The following is a 23,959-nucleotide window of genomic DNA, read 5'->3' on the forward strand; positions in this document are numbered from 1 at the left end:
GCTCAGCAGTGTTCAGCAGTGTTTTCGCCATCTTGGGTTTTATTATTCTCCCCTTTGACAGTCTTTGCTTCCATAAATATGCAACTGTTTCTTAAAATCAGCATTCCATTCTCACATAGATTACCATTTAGTTTCATTTCAACATCCAACCCAGCACACAAATGGTGGATAGTTACAGGTGGTATAAATTTGTCCAATCCCCCTTGAAGGCCATCTAAGCCAATAGTCATCTCATAACGTGACACTCAGTTCCCATAGTGGGAATCCTAACCCCTTACCTGAGTGGAAGCTCCTCAAATTTAACAGATTTGCTTCTGAATGGACATGGTTAGGAGTTCAGTTAAGACAATGTTTGAAGAAGTCCTTCCTCCCTTCTGTTCCAAGTCCAATTTCACTGGGCGGTTCTGAATTCAAGTGCTATGAAGCAACTATTGCCATGGGATGCACACAGCACAGACACCCACCACGCACAACAGGAGAGGTATAAGCCACTAGTAGGAACCACACATGGAGTCAGAGTATACCCAGGGATGGTAGCCACGAGCCAAGCCACCCGTCCTGAGGCCACAAAGACACAGAGTGGCAATTTTGCCTACAGCCCTGTAAAACCACCCCTCAAGAGGGTGAGTGAAGAGCTGTCGCAGTGAAGACAATCAATGACACACACATGTTCATAAAATGTACTTTTTAATAGAAATTGGACACTTTTTGTCTTGGTCACACTGGAGCTCGCCACAACCTTCTCTTTTCTAGACATAATTATAAGGCTCTTAGACAAACCTGAGGACTCCTGCTGTAAGCCCATCTGTAATAGATACCCAGACTGCAGTGAAGGTTTCCAGTTCCTTTCCAATTGTGTGAAATTGGAACTGTGTGTCCAGAGCTCAAGTGGTAGAGCAGCCACCCCCAACCTAATACCCTTCCAGATATTTTGGACTACATCTCCCTTCAGGCCCACCCAACCCACTGCCTGGCAACCCCCCCTTCAATTTCAACCAACATTAGCTGAAAAATAATCTCAACACTCACAGTTTGCCTTAACATTCAGGTTCATGAACAGCTCTAGAAACCTCGAAAACCTGCTGACTCTTTTGCAGCATTTTCATTGGTCCTGCGAATGCATTGCCCAGTTTGTGGATACGGGAGTTTTTTCTCTTCTGGACCAAGACAGTGGCTACCTCTGGGTGTTTTTAAAAGGACAGTGAAAATCTCTGTCACTAATGCTGGTTTTGTCCCCATCATCTTCCTCCATGCTGAATCTACAACAGGCAACAGTGAGACTGAGGAGGAGGGCACTGGTGGGGCACTGCCCCTTAATACACCCGTCTCCAGACGGCAGAGGCCAGTGGAGGTGGGCAGGAGGCAATGGGTCTCAGCAAGCCAGTACAAGAGCCTTGGCTGAAGAGCAGAAATCCAGAAAAGGGAGAGAGGGCACGCCATACAGTCCAGCAAGTGGCTCTTTTGCACACTCAGACTGTTCCCCTAGTTTCCCATCCTTTGGCCCCATTGCGAGAGCCTCCCTGCTGCTGCTGGCAGCTGAGGTAGCGACGGCTGCTGCTCAGAGTTCAGAACGCCCTGGCTGTTTTGGCACCGTGTCTGGACTGCTGCTGGGTGTCCGGACCTCCTCGTGTTGCATGTTGGCATAGGCCACCTCCCGCGCCAGCTGCTCCAGGGGTGGGCGGCCCAACAACAAGTTCCGCAGAGAAATCCAGGTCATCAGGAGGCTGAGAAGGCAGAGAAACAGAAGGAACTCACCTTATCAGTTTAATGTCTGCATGCACTAGATATGGTTTCTTCAAGAGCAGGCTACTGCAATGCTCTCTATGTGGGGCTTCCCTTGCGCTTAATCCAGAAGCGGTTGTTAGTGCAGAATGCTGCAGCATGGTTGCTGATAGGAATGAGACCCTGTCAGCATATAAGACCTCTGCTCAAATATCTACATTAGTTGCCAAAGTTCAGGGTGTTACTATTAGTATATCAAGCCCTTCAGAACTAGGGACAAGTTTACCTGTGAGATCGTCTCACCCCGTTATATGCCCAGTCAACCGCTTAGATCAATGGAACTGACCCCGTTACAGGTGCCACATAAGACCCTTTCCACACTGGTTAGAACTCAATGTTCTAACACTTGCACCCTGGAACTCCCTCCCTATTGATACCAGGAAGGCATCTTCGCTGTAATCTTTTCAGGACCTGCTAAAAACATTTTTGTTTAGACAAGCCTATGCTGAAGTTTAGAAAGGTGATGTGTGTTTTAATATACTTTTAATATATTATTATTTTAACGTTTTGAAAGTCTTTAATTTTTATTAATTTTTGCTGGTAATTATAATTATTGTTTTATCCATTTTGTAAACTGATTTGAGTGTTTTTGTTGTTGCTGTTTTGTTTTATGATTATCAGCATATGACATTGTGGCCCCGGAGCAGAGTTTTCCAAACTGTGTGCCATGACACGTTAGCTGCAATGTGCAGGTGTGTTGAACGAATGCTCTTAGTTTAGCCTCCGGTTTCCTACTAAAACTGAACTACCGTGTTGCATGTCTAAAAAGTGGGTCACCATCCTGAAAAGTTTGGAAAGCTCTGCCCTAGAGCATTCCCCATTTGGTTCGGCCAGTGAGATTGCTCTCAGTGCAGGCCAGGTGACGGGCACCGAGAGAGCAGAACCCCCTTGAGGCTGTTCTCTTGCTGCCATCACATTGGGTGACTGACAGGTGGGCAGCCCCACCCACAGACTGAAGTTGGCCTGAAGGGGAGGTCAGGATTTAGTTCCTTGGCCCTAGACTAAGCTGTGCATTTTCACCACCATAGACTGTGTGCCTAGGGAAGGGCCTTTTCTAAAACATTAAGACAAACTGGCACTGTGAAGAGGAACCCCCAGAAAAACAAACGACCCTTTGAACGTTGCTCCCTCCTTAAAACAATTTTGCCAACTACCAGTCCATTTCCAATCACAATTCAAAGTGCTGGTTATGCCCTATATGACTTGGGACCAGATTACTCAAAATATCCTATCTCTCAATATGAACCTGCCTGGGTGAACTCACCTTCTCTTAGTCCCATCAACAGGAGAGGCACAGCTGGGAGGTGACAAGAGAGAGACTTTTCTGTGGCTGCTCCTAGACCGTGGAATTCCCTCCCAGGAGAGGCTAGCTCCCTCTTTGTTATCCTTCCACCAGCAGGTTAAGACCTTTCTGTTTAGAGAGGCCTTTTTTAAAAACCAAGGGGCAGACAATGCTGATCACTGGCTGCTGTCAGTGCAGACTACGGTCATACCTTGGGTTACAGACGCTTCAGGTTGTGCGTTTTTTCGGCTTGCGGACTGCCGAAACCCGGAAGTACTGGAACGGGTTACTTCCGGGTTTCGGCAGTCGCGCATGCGCAGAAGCGCTAAATTGCGCTTTGCGCAGACGTGCTGAATCACAACCCATGTGTGCGCAGACGCACCACTGCGGGTTGTGAACGTGCATCCCGCACGGATCACATTCGCAACCCGAGCGTCCACTGTATATTTTAACTGCTGGCTCTACATGTGTTCTGATGCCTTTTAACTTTTGGGTTTAACTAGTTTTCTTTTATTACTTTGTATTTTATAACAACATTTTTAAATGTTGGAGACTACCTTGAATCCCACCTTGGAAGAAAGGCAGGATATCAAAACATGAAGTAAATAAACAGACGCAGTCACCCTGGCAGCCAGACTACAGGGTGCCCACAGCAACATCCAGCTGCCAAAGCCAGAAAGTGGACCAGGTTAAGCCAGCAAGAAATGGCAGAGAGGGCAAACGTTGTGCGGAAAGAGAAGGCTTTTCTCACCTCCTGCGGAAGACGAAGTACTTCTTGGTGATGAAACGATGGAAGCGCTCGGCCAGTGTGGCATTGCGGCGCTTCTGCAGCTCCTCCATGCGCCACTGGCGGCGAAGAAAGGCCTCCACGACAGGGTCCACCTGCGTCACATTTTCCATGGAGCTGTCCAAGATGGGCTGTAGCTCTGGAGGGAGGGGCTCCGTTTCTGGGGGTGGGGGCAATATCAGGATTTAGTATCAGAAGTCTGAGAGTCGCTTGAAAATGAAATAATGCTATCGTGTAAACCTATGGTGCGACTGCACTTGGGATACTCTATATGTGGTTTCAGGTGCTGGACCTCAAAAAAGGACATTGTTTCAGAAAAAGGCAAGCAAAATGATCAAGGGGTGGAGCAATTCCTCTTCAAGGAAAAACTGCAGTGTTTGGGACTTTTTTGTTTAGGAAAAAATGGGACTTGGCAGGGAGGGGAGATGAGAGAGAGAGAGACATGGCAGGTTGTATAAAATTATCTCTGGTGTGGAGAAAGTGGACAGGGAGCCCTCTCCTATCATACAAAACCTCAGGGTTATTCAATGAAGCTGAATGTGGGAAGACTCAGGACAGATTAAAGGAGTTCTTCACTCAGCACAGAGTCAAACAATGGAACTCACTCCCACTAGTGGCAGTGATGTCCACAAACTTTAAAAGAGGATTAGAGAAATTGATGGAGGATGCGGGTGGCGCTGTGGGTTAAACCACAGAGCCTAAGACTTGCTGATCAGAAGGTAGGCGGTTCGAATCCCTGCAACGGGGTGAGCTCCCATTGCTCGGTCCCTGCTCCTGCCAACCTAGCAGTTCAAAAGCACGTCAAAGTGCAAGTAGATAAATAGGTACCACTCCGGCGGGAAGGTAAAGGGTGTTTCCGTGCGCTGCTCTGGTTCTCCAGAAGCGGCTTAGTCATGCTGGCCACATGACCTGGAAGCTGTATGCCGGCTCCCTTGGCCAATAAAGCGAGATGAGCGCCGCAACCCCAGAGTTGGTCAGGACTGGACCTAATGGTCAGGGGTCCCTTTACCTTTAAGGCTTGCAATGGCTATTAGCCACAATGTCTATGTTTCACCTCAGAGGCAGTTTGTGGGAGTTTGGGAGCAGGTGAGAGAGGCTTCTACACTCCTGCCCTGCTTGTGGAATTCTGCTTCAGACATCTGGCTGTGCCCTGTGAGAACAGGATGCTGGACTGGATGGAAGAATCCAGGAGGTTTTCATGATTTCTTCTGAAAGCACCTGAAGGCACCTTGAACTTTCCGCTTGGGACTGAAGAGCCCAAGGCCAGTCCTTGGCCTGTCCCAGCAGCAGGCGAGAAATAGAGGAGGACTGTGTCGGCAGAGGCTGGTGCCCTGGAGCCGGCGGTGCAGCCGGGAGACCTTCTGAGGCCCCCAGTTCATTCGCCCCACCAACCACTGCTCAGCCTTACCTGTCCCATTCTGCACCTTCTCCCGCAACTCCTGCAGCCGAGTGAAGTTCTGCTCAAGAGCCGCCTCTGTGGTGTTGACGTACATGTACATGTAACAGGACGGTTCCTGGGACACTGTGAAGACTTTGTGGTATTTCCCCGGCGGCAGCTGTGTCCAAGAGGAAGAGAGCAAAGTTGGAATATCAACACAGGGCCCTGGCCTCATTTTGCTTGGGCCCCACCATCTACAGCAGGGGTTCCCAAAATGGGCAGTACTCCCCATTGCTGGGTTGGGGGTGCTATGAGGCAGAGGAGGGCTGGAGCAGGTTCCTCCAAGCATGCTGACTGCTTATTTATGACTGACCAGGCGAGAGCCTAGAGAAAAACACCTTTCTTGCTTTGTAAAGTTTTTCTGCTCCTACTACTTTTAAAACTATTTCCTTTGGTCATGGTTTGTTTGTATTTGTGATTCTGAGTTCTCACAAGGCACAAGAGGGGCCATATTCAGTTCAAAAGAGAAAATGGGCTATATTGAAGTTGAGATAGTCAGCTTTTTATGATATAGCAGCAGTTTAGTGTGGCCATTGACTGATTTAACACTCAAGAGAGGCTTTTCCCATGGAAAGTGTTCAGAAAGCATTCAGTTAAGCAGAAAACCACTCAGACCTGGCCTTTCTAGGCACAGGACAAGTGGAAGTGTGGACAAGCCCTTAAAGTGGTCTAAAAGGTCCATCTGAGCCAGTGCTGCTCCCCCGATTGGCAGTGGCTCTCCTGGGTCACAGGAGTGCAGAGGTCTTTCGCAGTCCTGGTGCTGTTTGAGATGATACTGGGCAGCTGGACCTTTGACCTGCTGCATGCAAAGCATGTGCCTGAGCATGAAGCCTCAGCCTTTCAGCAGTGCATGCAAGTATTGCACATGGGGTGAAGGTTCCAATACTTCAGTGGGCTCGGGGGATGTGTGGTGGTCGAGAGGTGGTTAGATGCCCATTGCCTTTCCTTTGTGCTTTGGGGCAGAGCATCAGGATCACTGGTGGTTCTGGACACGGCTGGAAAAGGCTTCCCTTCCCCTGCTCTCCAATTGCGAAGGCTCAGCTCGGTTCTCATAGAACCATAGAATTGTCAAGTTGGAAGGTACCCCAGGGACCATCTAGTCCAACCCCCTGCAATGCAGGAATCACAGCTAAAGAATCCCTGACAGATGGTCCTCCAAGCTCGGCTTAAAAACCTCCAAGGAAGGCGCGTCCACCACCTTCTCAGGTACTCTGTTCCACAGTTAAACAGTCAGAAAGCCATTCCTAATGTTTAGTCGGAATATCCTTTCTGGTAACTTGAAGCCCTTCTGGAGCAGCAGAAAACAAGCTTGCTCCATCTTCCATGGGACAGCCCTTCAGATATTTGAAAGTGGCTATCATATCGCCTCTCAGCCTTCTCTTCCCCCTCACCTGTATCCTGTCTCCTTCCTGCAGCGTGTGGTTCTTCTGCGTGCTGGCAATCTCCACTGCAACTTCCCCTTTCAGCAAGTGAAGGCTAGTGTTGCCAAGGTCCTCACTGACAAAGTTTTCCAGATGCAGGCCTGCCATGGGGGACAACTGGGAGATGAGCAGCTGGAATGCAACAGAGCGCCCAGGAGCAGCCCCAAGACCACTGCTGCTCTGACACCCCAAGATCACCCCCAGGTGAGGTTTCACCAGTCTCTTGCAATGGCTTCCCTACACAGGCAGTTAAAAGGCAACTTGCTCACACAAGCAAAAGGCAATATGCCAAAGAGTACTGTGTAGACTTGGCTTAAACAGGGATACCGTTTCCAGGAGAAGGCAAACAGCACAGGCGTACCTGGGAAGTCTGCAATGAAGACCACCTCGGTTTGGTTGTCCAAGGCGTCCTCAATCTCCTGTAGCTTTGTCCGCCAGGGTGACAGGTCAACCAGCAGAGGCTTCACCCATGTCGTCTTTTGGAAAGGGGACCACTCAGCCTTCACAATGTCCACATGTGGATCAAAGAGTCTAAGGAGGGGGGTGACATGGGCAAAGTGAAGGTACCCGAATCAGAAGGACCCCGGCCATTGTCAAGTCAATATAACTAGCAAGGAAGAGGGCTCCGCCTGCATGGGTGTGTGCCTCCGATCCAATACGGCTGTCATTCCTTCCATGCACTCAATTCCAGAATATCTTTTGAGTCACAGACCACAATGATTTGGCTCATCACCAAGCTTTGCAGGATGGGTTCAGCTTGAGTTTATGAGACATTTAAGGACAGGTGGTTTCTGGGCCACCTGTAAGTGATATTACGAAGAAACTGCACGATGGGAAGCAACATCCTAACTTCCACCCCCACCCTCCCCAACACTTGTATAGCACTCCAAATTTACTGGAATTGTTAGTGCAGCTTGTATAATTCCCCCTCCCCACCTCCCGTGGACCAAGTATAACAGGTGAAGAGACAGTCCGCCTGCCGATCACCCAATGTCACAATGACATCAAGTGACCTGCTTCTCCTTACCTGGCTTGAAATCAAACCATCCAGGCAAAGGCACTGTGCTTTGAAAGCTCCAGTGATCAGCTGATGTACAGTGCAGGGGGTGTTGCAGGTGCCATTGATTAGATGACAGGAAGGGCCCGGCAGCCCCGGTTTTGGCACAGCCATGTCTTTACCAGCCACACAGCTGGCATGGCCGGGCCAAAGCAGCCTGCTGGCCAGTTGGGGAAGACCAAGGAACTTGATTGGGCCTGTGGGCTGGAAGCTCCCCAGTTTTGCTTTACTGTCAAGGGCATTTCTGTTGCTGGAACAGCCCACTCACCTCTGCTGGAAGCGATCGTTGATCGAGACCCAAATATCAAAGTAGATCTCCGGCTCTGAAATGTTATAGTTGTGCAGCAGCTGACTGAGACAGGTGGCATACTGCTTCACCATATCTGCGTGGTCCCTCCAGCGTCGACTCTGGGTGAAGACCTGCCCTAACACATGCAAGTCTCAGCTGGAGCACAGGAAGGGTGGCAGGCTGGTGGGGGGGGGGGTGCAGGGAAGAGGAGAATGGGAGGGCAGGAGGACAGACTTGCTGCCGTGAGAGGTCTTAAGAGCAGCAAGGTCTAGCAATCAGTACCCAAAATCCCAACAGTTCTACAGCTAGAAAGTGAAGATTCCAAAGATTATGCAGCTCATGCAAATTCACCTCTCTGCACTTTAGATGTATTATTTGTTCCAGCTGCTGAATTTGGACCAGACCACATCATTATTGAGGAAGGTTTAGTTGTTGTTTGAAGACTATCCCTGCCTCCAGGTCTGGCCCTGACAAGAAGTCTACAGGTGTCCCACAAGACACTGTCAAAGTAATGATTCAGAAGACTGCTGCCATCCATGATTTGATGGAGGAATTGACCTAGCATGTTATAACAGAGATTTGCTTGGACAAGGTAGATGAGCCTGTTCTTGCTACTGCTTATCCACCAGGTTTCTCTTACACACAGCAACCTATATCATGTGGGTGGGGAAGGAGGGGGGTGCAATGATTTTTAGGAAGTCTAATTTTCACCGGGTGTCCTATTAGGGAGACACAGTTTTCCGAGTGCATGTTCTGGAAGTTGGGCAATAGGGGCAGTACAGGATTCCTTTTGGTGTATTGACCTCCCTGCTGCACCAAGAATTCCCTGCCCAAACTGCTTCAGGTCATGTTGGATGTTCTCCTGGAGACACCTGGCTTGGTGGTCCTGGTTGATTTTAACATCCATGCTGACATGGCCTGACAAGGGGCTGCTTGGGACTTCATGGAAAGCATGGCCTCCACTGAGCTGTCTCTGAATAAATATGGCCCTATTCATAGCCATGAACACACCTTGGATCTGGTGTTTACCTCTGTGGATGTGGGTGATCTGACATTAAGTTTCAGTGGAACAAAAGAAGTGCCATGGTCAGATCACTTCCTGGTGCAACTAGACTTCTCCGCAACCCGATTCAAATGGTCTGCCCCTGACACTTAATGGATCCAAACAGCTTCCAAAGGAGATGCATTATCCCTTTCTGATGGCCTCTCAGCCGATTCCCTGGTGGCACGCTGGAATGTGGGGTTAACTAGGGCTATTGACTGTCTGGCTCCAAAGCGCCCACTCCAATTGCATGAAGCTCAGATGACTCTGTAGTTTTCCCAGAGCTGAGGTTGATGAAACACCCAGAGTGGCTGCGGCATTATTAATTATTATTATTATTATTATTATTATCTCTAAAAGCTGGATTTTTATTCCAAAAGAAAGTTAGGCATCCCAGATTGATGCATCTTGGTCTACGAAACAGCTTGTATTTTTGTGTGTATATATAAATATAGCAGAAAACCCACAAGTATCAACAAGTAATTATTTGTAAGTATCATTTGGAGGTTTCCCATCTCCTGAGATCCTCAGGAAACCACTTTGAAGTGGGTGGGCTGTGCAGTGATCCTCCCAATTATGATTATTACTTGCACTAATTAGTCATGTTCCCATAGAGGCTAGTGGCGCGGGACACCAGGGCGCCAAGTTCTGGAGGGTGCCAGGGAAGAGGCGGAGGCTGGACATGGTGCCTCCCACCATCAGCTTGCCGCCCTTGCCTGCCTCCGCCATGCCGCACCATGCCTGGAGCTTCCATCTGCCATGGCCACCGCGGCACAAAGCGGCCAGCTGAGCCGGGAGCCGCCACGTCCAGCCTCCGCCTCTTCCCCACCCTCCAGCCGCCGCCCGCCTCCTCCAGCCCTGTCCTCCCTTAAAAAAGGTCAACAACTCTGGGAAATGTGGGGGGCGGCATCGGAGGGAGCTTTGCACCACGGCACTGGATATGCCCTGCATGTTTCCCCCTTTTCTTTTTTTGCATAAAGTTAACTGAAAGCAACTTGCAATACACAGCATATGAACACTTCCCTACATATCTGTCACACACGGCATGAGCTTCTTTTATGAGATACATAGCAGGCAGCCTTGACAAACATCACACTCCTGCAGTTAAAACTGACACAGGTACAGTGGTCTGAATACAACCATGTAACCGACCAGGGGCACCAGCTCTTGTGGGCTCAGTTATTTTGCCCCTCCCCATATTTTGGGGCTGGGCCCCACCAATGTTCTAAATGCATGGAGGTGAAGTGTGGAGTCGAGCACAGCACAGCTCCAGTGGCCGACTCCTCCACAAAGGGGCAGGAGAGTCAAGGCTGCCACCTGCTGGTGGTGGCGCCAAGAGGAGGTAGAGGAGGAGCCGCCAGCCATTGAAGTCGTGTGTTTGGCTCAGCCCCCAGCTCCTCCCAGTATTGGGATTTCACACATGCAATGTTGCCCGCCTGCCCCCTATCGCCCTCGCAAGCTGGCGCCTCTGTCCTGACATGCAATGTATCCTTATGTCCAATCCCTGTACGGGACAGCTGTGTATTCCTGCTTTGCAGGACTAAATGATCCTCAGGCTCCCTTCCAACTCTACAATTCTATTATTTGATTTGCAGTTTGCCATGTGGGAAGCAGCCCAAGTAAAGTAGCCCAAAGCTGCCTGTGCCCCCTTGCAAATGAAAAGGAAGAGACACTGACCCCAGGGTTGAGGTAGCCAACCTCCCCAGTGAGACCATCACGGTACGTAATCTTCACATGCTGGTGGGAGCGTGCGTGGACCATCATGTCCCACGAGTAGCCATAGAGTCCATTTGTCCAGTTGTTATAGCCCTGCACAAGGAGTTGAGGGGGAATCTGGTGACTTTTCCCAGAAAGGATCTTGTTTTCCCTCTTCCTTCACACTCCCAGCCTGACAGTTATGGACAAGGCACTGAGCTGCCACTTCAGACTATTATTTTCTGACTAAAAACTACCAGCAACCAGATATTTCACCTCACAATCCTGATTCTGCCGTTACTATCCTGCACCAATATATTTCAATGTAGATCTGGACCAGGGAACCTCTCAAACTTGCAGGAATGCTGGGAAAGAAATGCACCATGGGAAGAATTGCACTGGCTCAGGTGGGGTCTCCTCAGTCCCTCCCACTTTGTTAACCCAGATCCGTCATCTTCTGCTTCCCAGAGGACCCACGTCAAGGAAAATCTTATCTGTCCAATGACAACATACAGCACCTTTTGCTCCAAGACCCATATATATATATGCACGTCTGCAAGAGTTAAGAAACACCCCACAATACCCTCCAGAGCAGGAGTAAACTTGCTCCATCTTCCTCATGACAGCCCTTTATATATTTCAAGATGGATATCTCATCACCTCCCAGTCTTCTCATTAGACTTGGTTTCCAGACCCTTTACCTCCTCATTCACCCTCCATTTCTGTTTGATCACATTTCAGCTTGTCAATATCCATCTTAAACTGGGGTGCCCAGAAATTGTTCCAGGACTCCAGGTGGGGTCTGACTAATGTTGTTAAGGGCTTTGTGAATTAACACGATTAACACAACGCTATCCAGAAGGCATCACTATGTTGGCTGCCTCTGCCAAGCAGGCCTGTCTCACCTGGGTGATGAAGTGGGAGTAGGGCAGGAATAGCTGCTCCAGCACATACAGCACTGTGAAGATGGCCCCCAGTTTCTGCCGCAGCCCCAGCTTCTGGGCTCCTCTGCCTAACCTCTGCTGCCCTGCTCCTCCATACACACACTCCTGACTGGGCTGTGGAGCCTCTGAAAGGGGCAGGAACCTTTGGAAGCAGGCCGGCAACTTCATGATCAGGTGGCGCGGCCAGTCTGGGTAGCAGAAGAGTGGGCTGGTGGCCAACATGGTGTAGGAGAACATACCTGGGGGCAAGAAAGAAAGCCGGAAAATTGGACTTCTGTGGATTGGGACAGGGAGGCCAGAGAAGGAGATGTTTGCAATACCAGCCCAATGCTAAGGTTAGGTACAATTGCCATCTTCCACCCACCACCTTGCAAAAACAAAGACGAGGAGGAAGTTTTATTACCAAGTTTGTCACACAAACTACCCCAAATGGCATTGACATAGGCTTGCAAGTGTCTGCAAAAGCTACAATCTCTCTCCCCCCCCCAAAAAAAATTGTGTGTTTTTTGGTTCATTTTTTGTTTCTCCGCATGAACCTATGTTAGCAATTTGCAGCCTGTTAATACTGCAAACAGTATACCACACTTTTTTTCCAAACAGCCAAAAAATCATGTTTTCCTGGTTACCTAGAAGGGATTCTTACTCACCACAGGCGAGCAGGAGCGTGGTTAACGGCCAAAGCCAAACAAGACAGGAGTTAAGGGCTCCTGACCCTCTTGTGAAGAAGAGAGTTGTTTGGACTTCTGGAGAACTTACCAATGCTGAAGAGCTGGGAGTTCATGCAGTGAAAGTAGGAGACAAAGACAAGAGCAATGGGTCGGGTGGCGTCAAAAAACAACAGGTAGCCGGCGGTCAAGTCCAGCATGAGACCCCCACCGTGCACTACCAGCAGGCTGGTCATCTCCTCTGAAAGCACCAACCTGAGATAGAAGACACAGCATAACTAAGAAGTGGTGGGTGGAGGTGAATAGCCTATGCTCAGGACTAGGGATGCACAGCAATGTCAATTTCTATGTGTTTATTCACAAGTCTATTCTTAAAAACAAAAAGCCCATGCAGATATTAGTTTAAATATACAGTATGATCAAATCTTCCATACATTTAACTCACATGATTTCAACCAAGCTCTTTTCACACCATGTCTGCTTGGGTTACCTGACATGAAAAGAGATCTCTGCCTTGCTTGTTGTGTGTGCCACACCCACTTGGAGTGAGGGCTCTGGGAGTACTGGGGACTCTCTCCCTCCCCCCACCCTCACTCACTAGCCGCAGGGCAGTTCCAAGGGTTTGGGTATGTGCAGTTTTCATGTAAATGCAGAACCTTTGGAACTGAAGCCCCATGTAAGACGAAATCATACTGTAAACTTAAATATGCATTTTATCACAAATGCATTTCTAAACTTATTTTAGTTTTAAATCTGCAAATTAATATGTGTGTGTGTGTGTGTGTGTGTGTGTGTGTACATTTTTGCGCCAGGAACTGTATCACAAAATTTGGTCATGTCCAATGGATAATCACATTCCAATGCATCAAAGTGGTTGGAGGTCAGCTCACTTAAAAATGTGGACCGAACAGGGGCTTCTGGTTCTGCTCTGCCTTAATGGAGCCAGACTCCATGACAGTGAGAGAAGGAAAAACAAGGATGATTGAGGGTAATTATCCTTGCAAATTCCCCCCAGGGACAGGGGGAAGGGGCTTCACTCGCAGTTCATCTCCTCGCTCTGGCATGGAATGCGAGGGGCAGGGAGGAGCTGAGTGCAAAAACATTTCGCCCACCGGAAACCCTCTAATGCCGCCATTAAGAAGCAGAGGTTCTCCTGTTAGTTGGAGCTTAATTGGACTAAAGTACAGGCGCGTGCTAGAAGAGATGAGATCCCAAAACTGAAGATAAGACTTCATTTGGTGAAAAAGACGGTGGGCAGAGAGGGGAGCCTATGGTTTGTTTAAAGTTTTATTCTCTACATTTATGATTTGGCAACTCTCCTCTCAATGTTAGCTCAAATTATATTTGTACAAGCGAGGATGAAATAATTAGATTATAAATATGGAATATAACACCAAACGGAACTGTGTGTGTAAAAAAGGGAGAAAGGGAGGGAAGCTCTATTTTGCAAAAGATAGAAACTTAGAGCTGACTCTTCCCTATCCTTTATTATTTGCAGAGTGAACTGAATAATGCTAAGAGGACTTGGAATTTAATTTTATTTGAAGTATATATCATATATCTTCAGTTGGAAGGAAGGATGAAAGGCGTCTGTGAACTGCCAAGGAACTGATAAGGTTCTTTACTGAGTCATGTGCAATTCGACAGACCGCTCTTTTTCCCAGACTGAGAGGGAAATGGTGAAAACAGGTTATTTATTGGGACAGAGTGACTTTTGCAGCTGTTGCTAAAGTTGTAAAACAATGAAGCACAAGACAGAGCAATGGAGAAATTTCTGGAACAATGGGATATCAGTTCCTCCCAAGGCATGATGGATAACAGCAAGAACTGGGGTAAATAAAGATATAACATCTCACAAGGACAGGAAGAAACGCCACAGACAGAATAACTGCCACATACAGGAAGAACAAGAATATAATTTGAGTTCCTCACTTGTAGCTTTATAAATCATTTAATGTGTCAGCATGAATAGAAGTTTTTAATATTGCAGTTGTTGTATAAGGGATTATCATTATGACTGGAAATTAATAAGATTTTGGAACACAGAAATAAAGCAAATAATCAATTCATCAAATCTAGCACACAGGGGGCCACTTTATCTAAATTATATAATTTGGTATTTGAACAATTGGTATTAATAATTGTAATATAAATTAGTATTGTTATAATGCGGCTATTATTGGATTGTAATTGAAAACTAGCAAGTATTATCCCTAGTTGAAGCCAGACCCCTCATGGGAATTCCACCCTCTCAAATCTAGGATGCAGAAGGGAGAGGCTGGAACCTTCCACCTGTGTGATTCCTTGACCTTTCTTCTCCTTCACTGCTTCCGTCTCCCTCCCTCCCTCCCTCCCTCCCTCCCTCCCTCCCTTTCCTCCTCACCTGAAGGGGCTGAAAAGCCAGTGATGAGCAAGGGAGCTCATGGAGTAGCCTTCGACCCAATCCGCATCCAGTTTCTTGATGCCCGCAATGAAGTACACAATGAAGATCTGCTCGGGAACAAGGCCAAGAATCTGGGAGTTAGATTCTGAAGCACAAGACATCAGGCAGGAGCAAAGGGGTTGCCCATCTCCAAACTACCTTCGGGGTGAGGAAAGGACCCTGCTACATATCCCCCAATGAAGGGGGTGAGCTCTTGCTCAGCAGCAGAGCACACACTTTGCATGCAAAAGATCCCAGGTTCAATTCCTGGCATCCCCAGGTAGGGCTGGGAAAGACGCTGGCCTGCAAACCGGGAAAGTCACAGCCCGTCAGTGTCAATGCTGAGCCCATGCTGCTTCTGTGGGGGTGGGGAGTCCTGGCTCATCCATCTACACAGAGGCTGCTTTGTTTGTGATAGGAATTTTGAGGTCTTAGATATATGTTAAATGTTCATAAGTGTACCAACCAAGCATGTACATAGACCAGCACAGGAAGACCGACCTGAAACCATTTTTGATTCCCAAACTGACCAAATGTTTTCTCTGCAAGGTCAAAGTGGGAAACCTCCCCATTGTCTCTTTCCTCACGAATCCTCACGAAGGGCACATTTAAGATATGAATAGGGTGTGAGCCTGAGACCTGGCTCAGGAACTAAGTATGTATCATTACAAAAGACTGGCCAGGCTCCCCAGGCAATCCAATCAAGTGACCATTAAACAGGTAACCTGTCAGATGAGATAAACAACGCACTCAGATTTCTGCTGTAGACCACTTTTTCTGTGATGTAGGTATGAAGTATCTGGGGGGTGGTCTTAGGGTACACCCCTTCTGTGATGTACATATGATGTATGGAGGGGTGGTCCTGAGCTTCAGGGCAGGGAATTTAAAATGTCTATATAAGGGCAGGCACACCTTGGTTCTGGGTTCCTCCTCCCTCCTGCGTGTGGTGAGTGAGGACCCTGTTGTAACAGATCAATAAAGATCAGGCTTACTAGCTGCTTTGCTTCTCAATATTCTCTGATTGCCCTCTGTTATTTTCTCCTACCAATAGGGAACCTACGTAAGGACTCTGTATGGGCTCTTGGATACCCCATAAGGGAAAAAGGGCAGATTTTTGTTTACAACAGTTTCCAGAGGACACATCAGTGCAGACACTGAGAGGAGTCTGCATACTGGGGTGGGGGTAGGTGGAAATAACAGCACTTTACCTGTGTGCGCAGCAGTGTGTAGTTCCACAACGGAACATGCGCGTTTCTCTTCTGTGGATTCCAGAGGCCATCAATAGACCTAAAGGAAAGAGATGCATTAACCAAGAGGGACTGAGAAGCTACCCACGCACCATTTTAAATCGAGACAAAGGTGTGGGGGGGTCCAAATCAGCTCAGCCAGTACCAGAGGTGTTCTGGATGCCTAAGGCATCCTCCTGAGTGATGGCACTTAAGAATTCTGAAATATTATTTTCAGCCCACCGCAACACAAGACTTTTTTAAAAGGTGGTGCTGTCAGGGGTGGCCCATCCAATTCCGTTGCCTGCTGCCGCCTCTCCCACCACTGCCTCCCCCACCCCACACCTCCGCTGAAGCCTTGCTTGCTAGGGTCACACAGCTGCAGCTTTCGGTTTCTGGCAAGAGGTCCACAAAATCTTTCTGAAACCCAGAAGCCACAGTCACTTCTCCAGTGGCAACAAGGGGGGGGGGGGTGTCAGAAGAAGCTGATGAGCACCCTGACGCATTCAGAAAGCCGACACCTGGAATCTGTCTTTGCCACAGTCTGGAGCTGGTCATGGGCAAACTAAGCGCAGTGAAGATGCACATTCCAGGCCATGACCTATGAATCCAGATTTGTAGTTTGTTGCCCTCCAAGCAAGTCATGAGTGGTAGCCAAGGGTTGCTACTGTATTACTACGTATGGTTTGTACAGAGAAAAAGAAGGTCAAGTTTTCACCTAACACTGAGCCAAGGCACAGGATTTTTGCTTCTCCTAAGGCAAAGGCAGGAGCTGGGAAGCAGCAAAGGAGATGCCCTTGAACATTGTGCGCCAGCAGGTTACTTGTTCACATTAAACCGTAGTTAATTTTCAACTGTGGTTTCATGTGAAATGTGGCCAATGCCTTGCAATGCAAGACCAACAATGCAAGATTTATGAGTTAAATATCAATGACTTGCATTTACAGTGGTACCTAGGGTCAAGAATTTAATTTGTTCTGGAGGTCCGTTCTTAACCTGAAACTGTTCTTAACCTGAAGCACCACTTTAGCTAATGGGGCCTCCTGCTGCCGCCGGAGCACGATTTCTGTTCTCATCCTGAAGCAAAGTTCTTAACCCGAGGTGCTATTTCTGGGTCTGTAACCCGAGGTACCACTGTAGTTTGTAAGTGTGGCAGCACCCACACTTTGGAACTCCTTGCCTGTTGACATCAGGCAGGCACATTTCATTGTGCACTTTTCACGATTTTTGTCTGGCAAGCCTGCTCAGATACTGTATGTAGAACGTTGACTGGTGTTTTAATCTGGTTTCCAGCTTATCATTTATTTTAATTATTTTTAAAAATGTTTTGAATAGCTTTTTTTAACTATTTTTACCAATTATTTCACTGTTTTATTCTTTTTTGTAAACCGCTTTGGGGTTTCTTTCTCCAATCAAGTGGCATATAAATTTTATGAGATAAAGTAAGTAAGATGCCTGCTCATGTTCCTCCTCCAGCTGCTGGAGAATTCCTAGGGAGCTCATGCCAGAGCCTGCAAGTGTCTTGGGCTGGATGGAGACAGAGGCGGGGGTGGGGGTAGAAGGCACTAGCTGGGGAACCCCCAGGGGAACAAGGCTCAGAGCCCAAGGACTGGTGGTGGGATGATGACAAGTGGTGTCAGAAGGGAGAAGAGGGAGCAGACTGGGAGGAGGAGGATGCGTTGGAAGCTGAAGACGTAACAGGGTTTAGTGAGCAGGAAGAGGCTGTGGCAGAAGCAGAAGCAGAGGGGGGGGGGTCAATAGGCAGAAGTGGAGGCAGGCTGCTGAAGAAGCCAGGGAAGCTCCCCCTCCTGCTGCGGCCATCTCTCCTCCCTGCTGGTCTTCCAGAACACACAGAGAAATGAAGAGGGTGGAGCAAAGAGAGACAAGACAAAGTAGCCTTAGGCTGCTGGGGAAGGAACTGGGGGAAGAGGGGCCTTAGAAAGGCACTGGGAAAGCCCCACAGTCTCACAACGGCCACAAATGTACCAAGACCTACTGGGAAGAGTTGCTGTGATCACTGCACTGTTTTGGTTTCCTGGAATAAAGAGCTAACTTCACTGACACTGGTGCTTTTCATTGCTGACCTGCTCCTGACCCCTGACACAAGCTGTTCAAATGTCCAGCTGAAATTGTGTAACTGAAATGCCGGGAAAGGTGTTTACTTGGCTTAAGCATGTTGTGAGCAAAGAGGAGGCACTGCAAAACCTGACATCAGGGTTGTTGGGTGAAAGCAAAGCAAAGGGAGTACCCCTTACCAGTAACGGTTTGCGTTCATGAACAAGAGCTGGAAGCCCAGGAGACCGTAGAGGTAGGAGTGGTTGTTCCATGTTGTTTTGTCCAGGAGGAAGACATACCAGTAAGGCACCATGAAGAGCAGGCAGCTGAGGCGGTAGAAACAGCCCAGCATGATCCCCAAAGCACCTGTTGCAGCGAGGGAGGCAAGGTCAGGTCCCCAAAGCACCTTCTGCAGCCGGACTCAACCCAACAAGGCCCCAAAGCCCAGGAAACAAGGCGGAGCCAACACTGCAGGGCTGGTCCACCCCACCTCCCCGGCCTTCTCCCAGTGTCCTTACCCAGCAGCATCACTGTGTAGACAAGGTACATCCAGTCCAGCGGAAGGGGCTCCAGGAAGTTGAAGAGGGGGAAGCGGCACACCTTCAGCCCATCCAGGTATTTGTGGTCCAGCTGGCTCAAGCCTCGCTCCTGGGGAATGTCCAAGGCCATCAACAAACCTAGGCAAGGGCCAGAGAGAAGAATGATGTGGGGTGGAATGGGGTCAAACACTGGAAGGAAACAGGCATGCAGTGAGGATCTGAACCCTTGGCTCTTACAGCGTTTCCGTGCACTCTGGCCTCCGTCACGGTCCTCCGTGCGCCAGTAGTGGTTTAGTCCTGCTGGCCACATGACCCGGAAAGCTGTCTGTGGACAAACTCTGGCTCCCTCAGCCTGAAAAGTAAGATGGGCGCCGCACCCCATAGTTGCCTTTGACTGGACTTAACCATCCAGGGGTCTTTTACATTTACCTTACCCTAGTCCAACACTCTAACCAGTACACCACATTGGTACATTATGTGCTCCTGCAGTCCACTCCAGAAAAGGCTGAGGGTCAGGTGGAACTGTCAGATGTGTGCCATAAATGAAGAGTGAAGGGGGCTCTGAGAGAGTTTCCAAACACAGAGTAGAATTTTTTTCCCACTGAAAGCAGCAGTGATTCAAAGGAAAGGTCAGTCATTCTGTACACACACACACACACACACACACACCTCTTGTTAGTTTTTAGGACAAACCATCCAGCTCAGCCCATGATGGGATCACACCCTGATCTCTCCTAACCAAGTCCAAAGTCTCCTATCACTGCTGATAAGAAAGAGGCCAGCAGCACTGGCCCAAAATGAGAAGCCAAAAGCTGCTGCCAGCTACGGATGTGGCATCTCTGCAGCTGCCACCAAAACCAGCTGGCTCCAGTACGGGAGGGAAACACCACAGCTTTAAAAAGCAGCACATTCCTCCACATCCTGTGCACTGAACTGGATTGCAACCACCATGAAATTATTTCCCCAACAGCTCTCAGGAAAACCAGCCCATCTATTTTGTTTGGCAAAGAGGCCCTGTGGGCAGCTTTGTAAAGAAAGAGGCGTGTAGGAACAGACATTCCTTCTGCAAGAGATATGGCAGAGAGTGTGTGAAAGGAGGGCAGCAGCGGCCATCACAAGCAGAGAAAAAGCAGTTATGAGGGAGGAGAGGAGGAAAGCCAGCTAATTTGGGCTCTTGACACCCATTCCTGGTCTCAACATGGCCATGCTCTCTCTTAACTCTACCCACCACCCTTTCTAGGCCTTATAATAATAATAATATTATAATAATTCATTATTTATACCCCGCCCATCTGGCTGGGCTTCCCCAGCCACTCTGGGCGGCTTCCCAAAAAATATATTAAAATACTGTACTACATCAAACATTGAAAGCCTCCCTAAACAGGGCCCCCTTCAGATGTCTTCTAAAAGTCTGGTAGTTGTTGCATTTACATCTCAATACAGGGTGCACTGAAGATCCTCACAAGTTTAAAGGCTCCAAAGAAAGCAGTGGACATCAAATGATGCATTGAGGATGAGCAAATAGCACAACATCAGCATTGGTGGATCAAATAAATCTAGCCAAGTTTCCTGGCTTCAACCGTGGCAAACTTCAGATGCATCAGGAAGACCAAGCAACACGGAGTGGACTAGCAGGGAGCACTATCTTATGCCTGCCAGCTCAGGTGAGTTTCCTGCACTTGCGGCAAGGTGCTCAAAAGCATCCCTTGGAAAGGAAAGTGCCCTTTCTTCCAAGATTTCCTGCAGCTGCTGAAGACTGAGTATGTGGAGTCTTTAGCCTGGATCAATTCCTGACAACAGCAAGAAAGTGACCAATGCACACTCTGCACCTGTCCTGCTCACCTGTCCTCCCCACCAAGCACTCTCCAGTCCACACCGGCCTCCCAGGGCCAGCACTCTTTAGGCAAAAGACTCACCAAAGAGAAAGCGGAAGATGCCCAGTGCCGCAGGGTCAGTCGGCCTGTTAAGTAAGCAGACAAAATGGTGCCAGCTGGAAAGATCGGCCCATTCAAAGCCCAGGAGGCGCTTGGTCCAGCTGTGGAGGGTCGAGGGCCCAGGCTCCTCCTCCTTGTTGCTTCGCCTCTTCTGGCTGGCAGGAGACTCTGACAGCTGAGTGCCTGCAAAAATAAGGTGAAAAGGATGGCAGCTGCACCCCAGAGGGAGAAAAGGAGTCGTGGGTCAGCGGCAGAGCATCAGCTTTGCATGCAAAAGCCCTGAGTTCAATCCCAGAATTGCTGAGTACGTCTGAGATGGTCCCAAATCTGAACAATACTGACCAAAGCTGTATCAAACCACTTTAAGCAGTCAAGGCTTGCCCCAAAGACTCCCAGGGGCTGTCGTTTGTGAAGGGTGCTGAGAGGCCTTAGGCAACCCCCTGACCTAGCAGCAGGCTCTCTCTATGTTCTCATGCAGATGGTGCCCTGGACAGCTTGACTCAGGTCTCTTTAATTTATGAGGCAGCAGCATTATGCCAGCAGAGGCTGCTTTTCCTGTGACTTGGGGACAGAAGAAGCTACTGCCTTCTAACAGGAAAAGTAGCCTCTGCTGGTATAATTCTGGTGTCTCTCAAATTAAAGAGACCAGAGGTTGCCAACGGCAAAGGAATGGGAGAATCTGCATTTTGAAAACCAGCACACTGCTAGGCACACACAGCAAATTCAAACTGGCTGTTGATAAAATCCCCCCCCCCCCCAAAGAAAAATCCTGATGTCTACTTCACCTTGTTGCACATATTGGTCAAGTCTTGTCCTTACACTCTGGTGTGACCAAGGGACAGAGCCCAGGCAGGAAGGAGCAGGCTGAGCTGGGGTGGGGGGAGTGTAGAATGTTGAGCCCCCCCCCAGACTGTATTCTATTGCACCCTTTACTCTCCCCCCCCCCCATAAAAGTGAATGAAGTGGAATGGACTCCCTTGGGAAGTTGTGGACTCTTCTTCCCTGGAGGTTTGTAAGCAGAGCTTGGATAGTCATCTGTCAGGGATTCTTCAGCTGTGCTTCCTGCATTGCAAGGGGTTGATGACCCCTGGTGTCCCTTCCAACTCTACAGTTCTATTATTCTAAGCTTTTAAAAGATATATATGGTTGATCTTATTACTTTAAAATAAAAAGTATATCTGGTTGCTAGCTAAAAGCATAGCTGTCAACCTTCCCTATTTTTTGCGGGAAATTCCCTTATTCCAGCGCTGCTTCCCGCTGCAATCCCGGATTGTTAGATCCCTTAATTTTGAGGCTGCTGATCCCTTATTCTCAAATCTGAAAGTTGACAGCTATGGCTAAAAGGCCAGTGCTTTTTTCCCTTAAGAAATAAATGTTTAGAGGTACTCTCATTTTCCTGCTCATATTGAAATACTGCTCCTCAATGAGGCCAAACTTAGATTCACAAAATGTTTAGGGGTGTGCGTCCCCCTGCGTCCCCCCAGAAAAAAGCACTGCTTAAGGCTATCCCGGGTTGTCTGCCCTGGGCATGGGGGGAATTAAAAGAGGGGATTGCAGAGCCTGCCCTCCTCGCCCCACCGGGGGGCGTTTGCCACGGGGAGACGCGGTGCCAGTCCTGGGGGCGGGCGCTGCGCCCCAGCTGGGCTTGCAGGAAGAAGAAGGGGGGCCCTTCCCCAGCACCCCCCCAGAGGCCTGAACCTGAACCTCGCCCCCCCCCGTCTGCCCGCTCATACCCGCAACGTGCACGCGCCCCGGCCCCATCTCGACGTGGCGGTGGGAGAGCGAGAGCGCGCGCCTTCCGCTCGGCGGAGTCCCGGCCAGGGAGGCCCCCCAAGAGAGGAGGGCGAGCCAGGCAGCGCCGCGCAGCCCTGACTTCCGGCTCGGCGGAGGCGCCTCCCTGCGCGGGCCGGGCGGAGGAGCGGGACGGGCCGCCCAGCAAAGCAGCCTCCACCCGCCCACATGAAGGGTGGGCCTTGGACCAGTCGCTGCCTCTCAGCCTAATCTCCTTGCAGGGCTGTTGCGAGACTAAAACGGAGAGTTGGAGAATCAAGCGCATAGCTGTCGACTTTCCCCTTTTCTTAAGGGAAATTCCCTTATTCCGAATAGGATTCCTCGCAAGACAAGGGGAAAGTTGACGACTATGATCACACCGAGCTCGTGGGAGGAGGACGTGGAGGTGGTTGGTCTTTAAATAAATTGGCATTAAAAAATCGACACGAATGGTTCTAATGCCTAATGATTTCACTGGTCTCCTCCAACATCCCAGCGTTCTGCTTCCCGGTGATGTCTTTGGGTTCCAGCACATTATGCACGTTTGTCACGCGTTTCTAATGGTAAAAGCCCGGGATGTGGTGGCCTTTTAAGGGAGCCATTTTTTGCTCCAGCCCTTTGGATAGGGAGGGTGGACGTGGAGCGTGGCCGCGATCTTCCCTCTACTCCTGGCACCGATCCGGACGCTCCGGCTCCAAAGGGGAGGAGCTTTTAGCAATCAGAATCTCACTTTTTCCAGTTTCCTTTGGGGGAAAACCCTTCAAATTACTACACAAGTAGTATCTTACTCCCTTGCAAATATCAAAAATGTCTTCTTTTGTATCCCCTAATTATTGCAATAATCATTTATTTACCATTTATGATGGGAATGTCAGTTGATTCAAGATTGGCGGGTTTAATTTTGACAGAAATGACAAATGTTACCAAATAAGTTATTGTTTGTTGTCCAAATTAATTTCCTGAATATTTGGGTGATACCAATGTAGATACATTGTCAAAATAATAAGTCTTAAACAGTGCTGTTTTTCTAGAAAAAGAGGTGTTGGAACTCACCATGGATGCCTCCCATTGCCTCCCTCAGGTGTAAACGGCATCCACCTGAGTTCTGTCTGGGGAAAAAAAATCCCTGGTTTTATAGATGATCTTGGCACCACAAATGGTAATAGCAACTCAATGGAAAACAGCCAATCTGACACAGGACGCCTGGTACCACTCGCCCTGGAATATAGCTATATATTTGATTGGTTTGACTGAAGAAAGCCTTCTTCTAAAAATGCTGCATATCTTTTTTTGCAACATAGAGAATCAGATTCTGTGTAACAAGCCACAATTTTCAGAGTAGTTTAACAATCAACCCTTCATCCCAAGGAACTCAGAGAAGTAATTGTAGCCCTAAGAGGGGACCAGGGGTCTCCTAACAGCTTTCAGCACCCTTAATGAACTACAGCTCCCAGAATTCTTTGGAAGAAAACCTGAGTTTTTAAAACGGTATGATGGTGCATTAAATGTACAGTGGTACCTTGGGTTACATACGCTTCAGGTTACAGACTCCGCTAGACCAGAAATAGTTGTTCAGGTTAAGAACTTTGCTTCAGGATGAGAACAGAAATC

General features: G+C 48.7%; 1 protein-coding gene and 1 long non-coding RNA gene across 2 annotated transcripts in view; one reads left to right on the forward strand and one right to left on the reverse strand.

The window, feature by feature from the left end:
* The window catches only part of LOC310851240, a 984,470-nt gene that overhangs the window by 842,244 nt on the left and 118,267 nt on the right, over window positions 1–23,959 (forward strand). The window lies entirely within an intron of this gene.
* On the reverse strand, window positions 671–22,482 carry GGCX (gamma-glutamyl carboxylase). The gene is made up of 15 exons (XM_083753274.1): window positions 22,312–22,482; window positions 20,561–20,761; window positions 18,624–18,782; window positions 18,306–18,471; window positions 16,033–16,111; window positions 14,786–14,892; window positions 12,494–12,657; window positions 11,699–11,976; window positions 10,776–10,907; window positions 8,036–8,187; window positions 7,072–7,241; window positions 6,681–6,811; window positions 5,260–5,407; window positions 3,816–4,011; window positions 671–1,724 (listed from the first exon to the last, which is right to left on the reverse strand). The coding sequence occupies exons 1-15, from the start codon at window positions 22,337–22,339 to the stop codon at window positions 1,559–1,561; spliced, it is 2,277 nt and encodes a 758-aa protein (XP_083609400.1). The 5' UTR covers window positions 22,340–22,482; the 3' UTR covers window positions 671–1,558.

This window comes from Podarcis gaigeae (genome assembly GCF_964106915.1).
Source record: "Podarcis gaigeae genome assembly, chromosome: 8".
Taxonomy (NCBI): Eukaryota; Metazoa; Chordata; class Lepidosauria; order Squamata; family Lacertidae; genus Podarcis; species Podarcis gaigeae.

Excerpts from the sequence above, each read along its gene's own strand:
- GGCX (XM_083753274.1), bottom strand. The coding sequence starts at position 22,339 with ATGGGGCCGGGGCGCGTGCACGTTGCGG. Across the intron at positions 20,762-22,311 it reads GGGGCGCGTGCACGTTGCGG|GCACTCAGCTGTCAGAGTCT; the intron begins GTATGAGCGGGC and ends TTATTTTTGCAG. Across the intron at positions 18,472-18,623 it reads CTACACAGTGATGCTGCTGG|GTGCTTTGGGGATCATGCTG; the intron begins GTAAGGACACTG and ends TCGCTGCAACAG.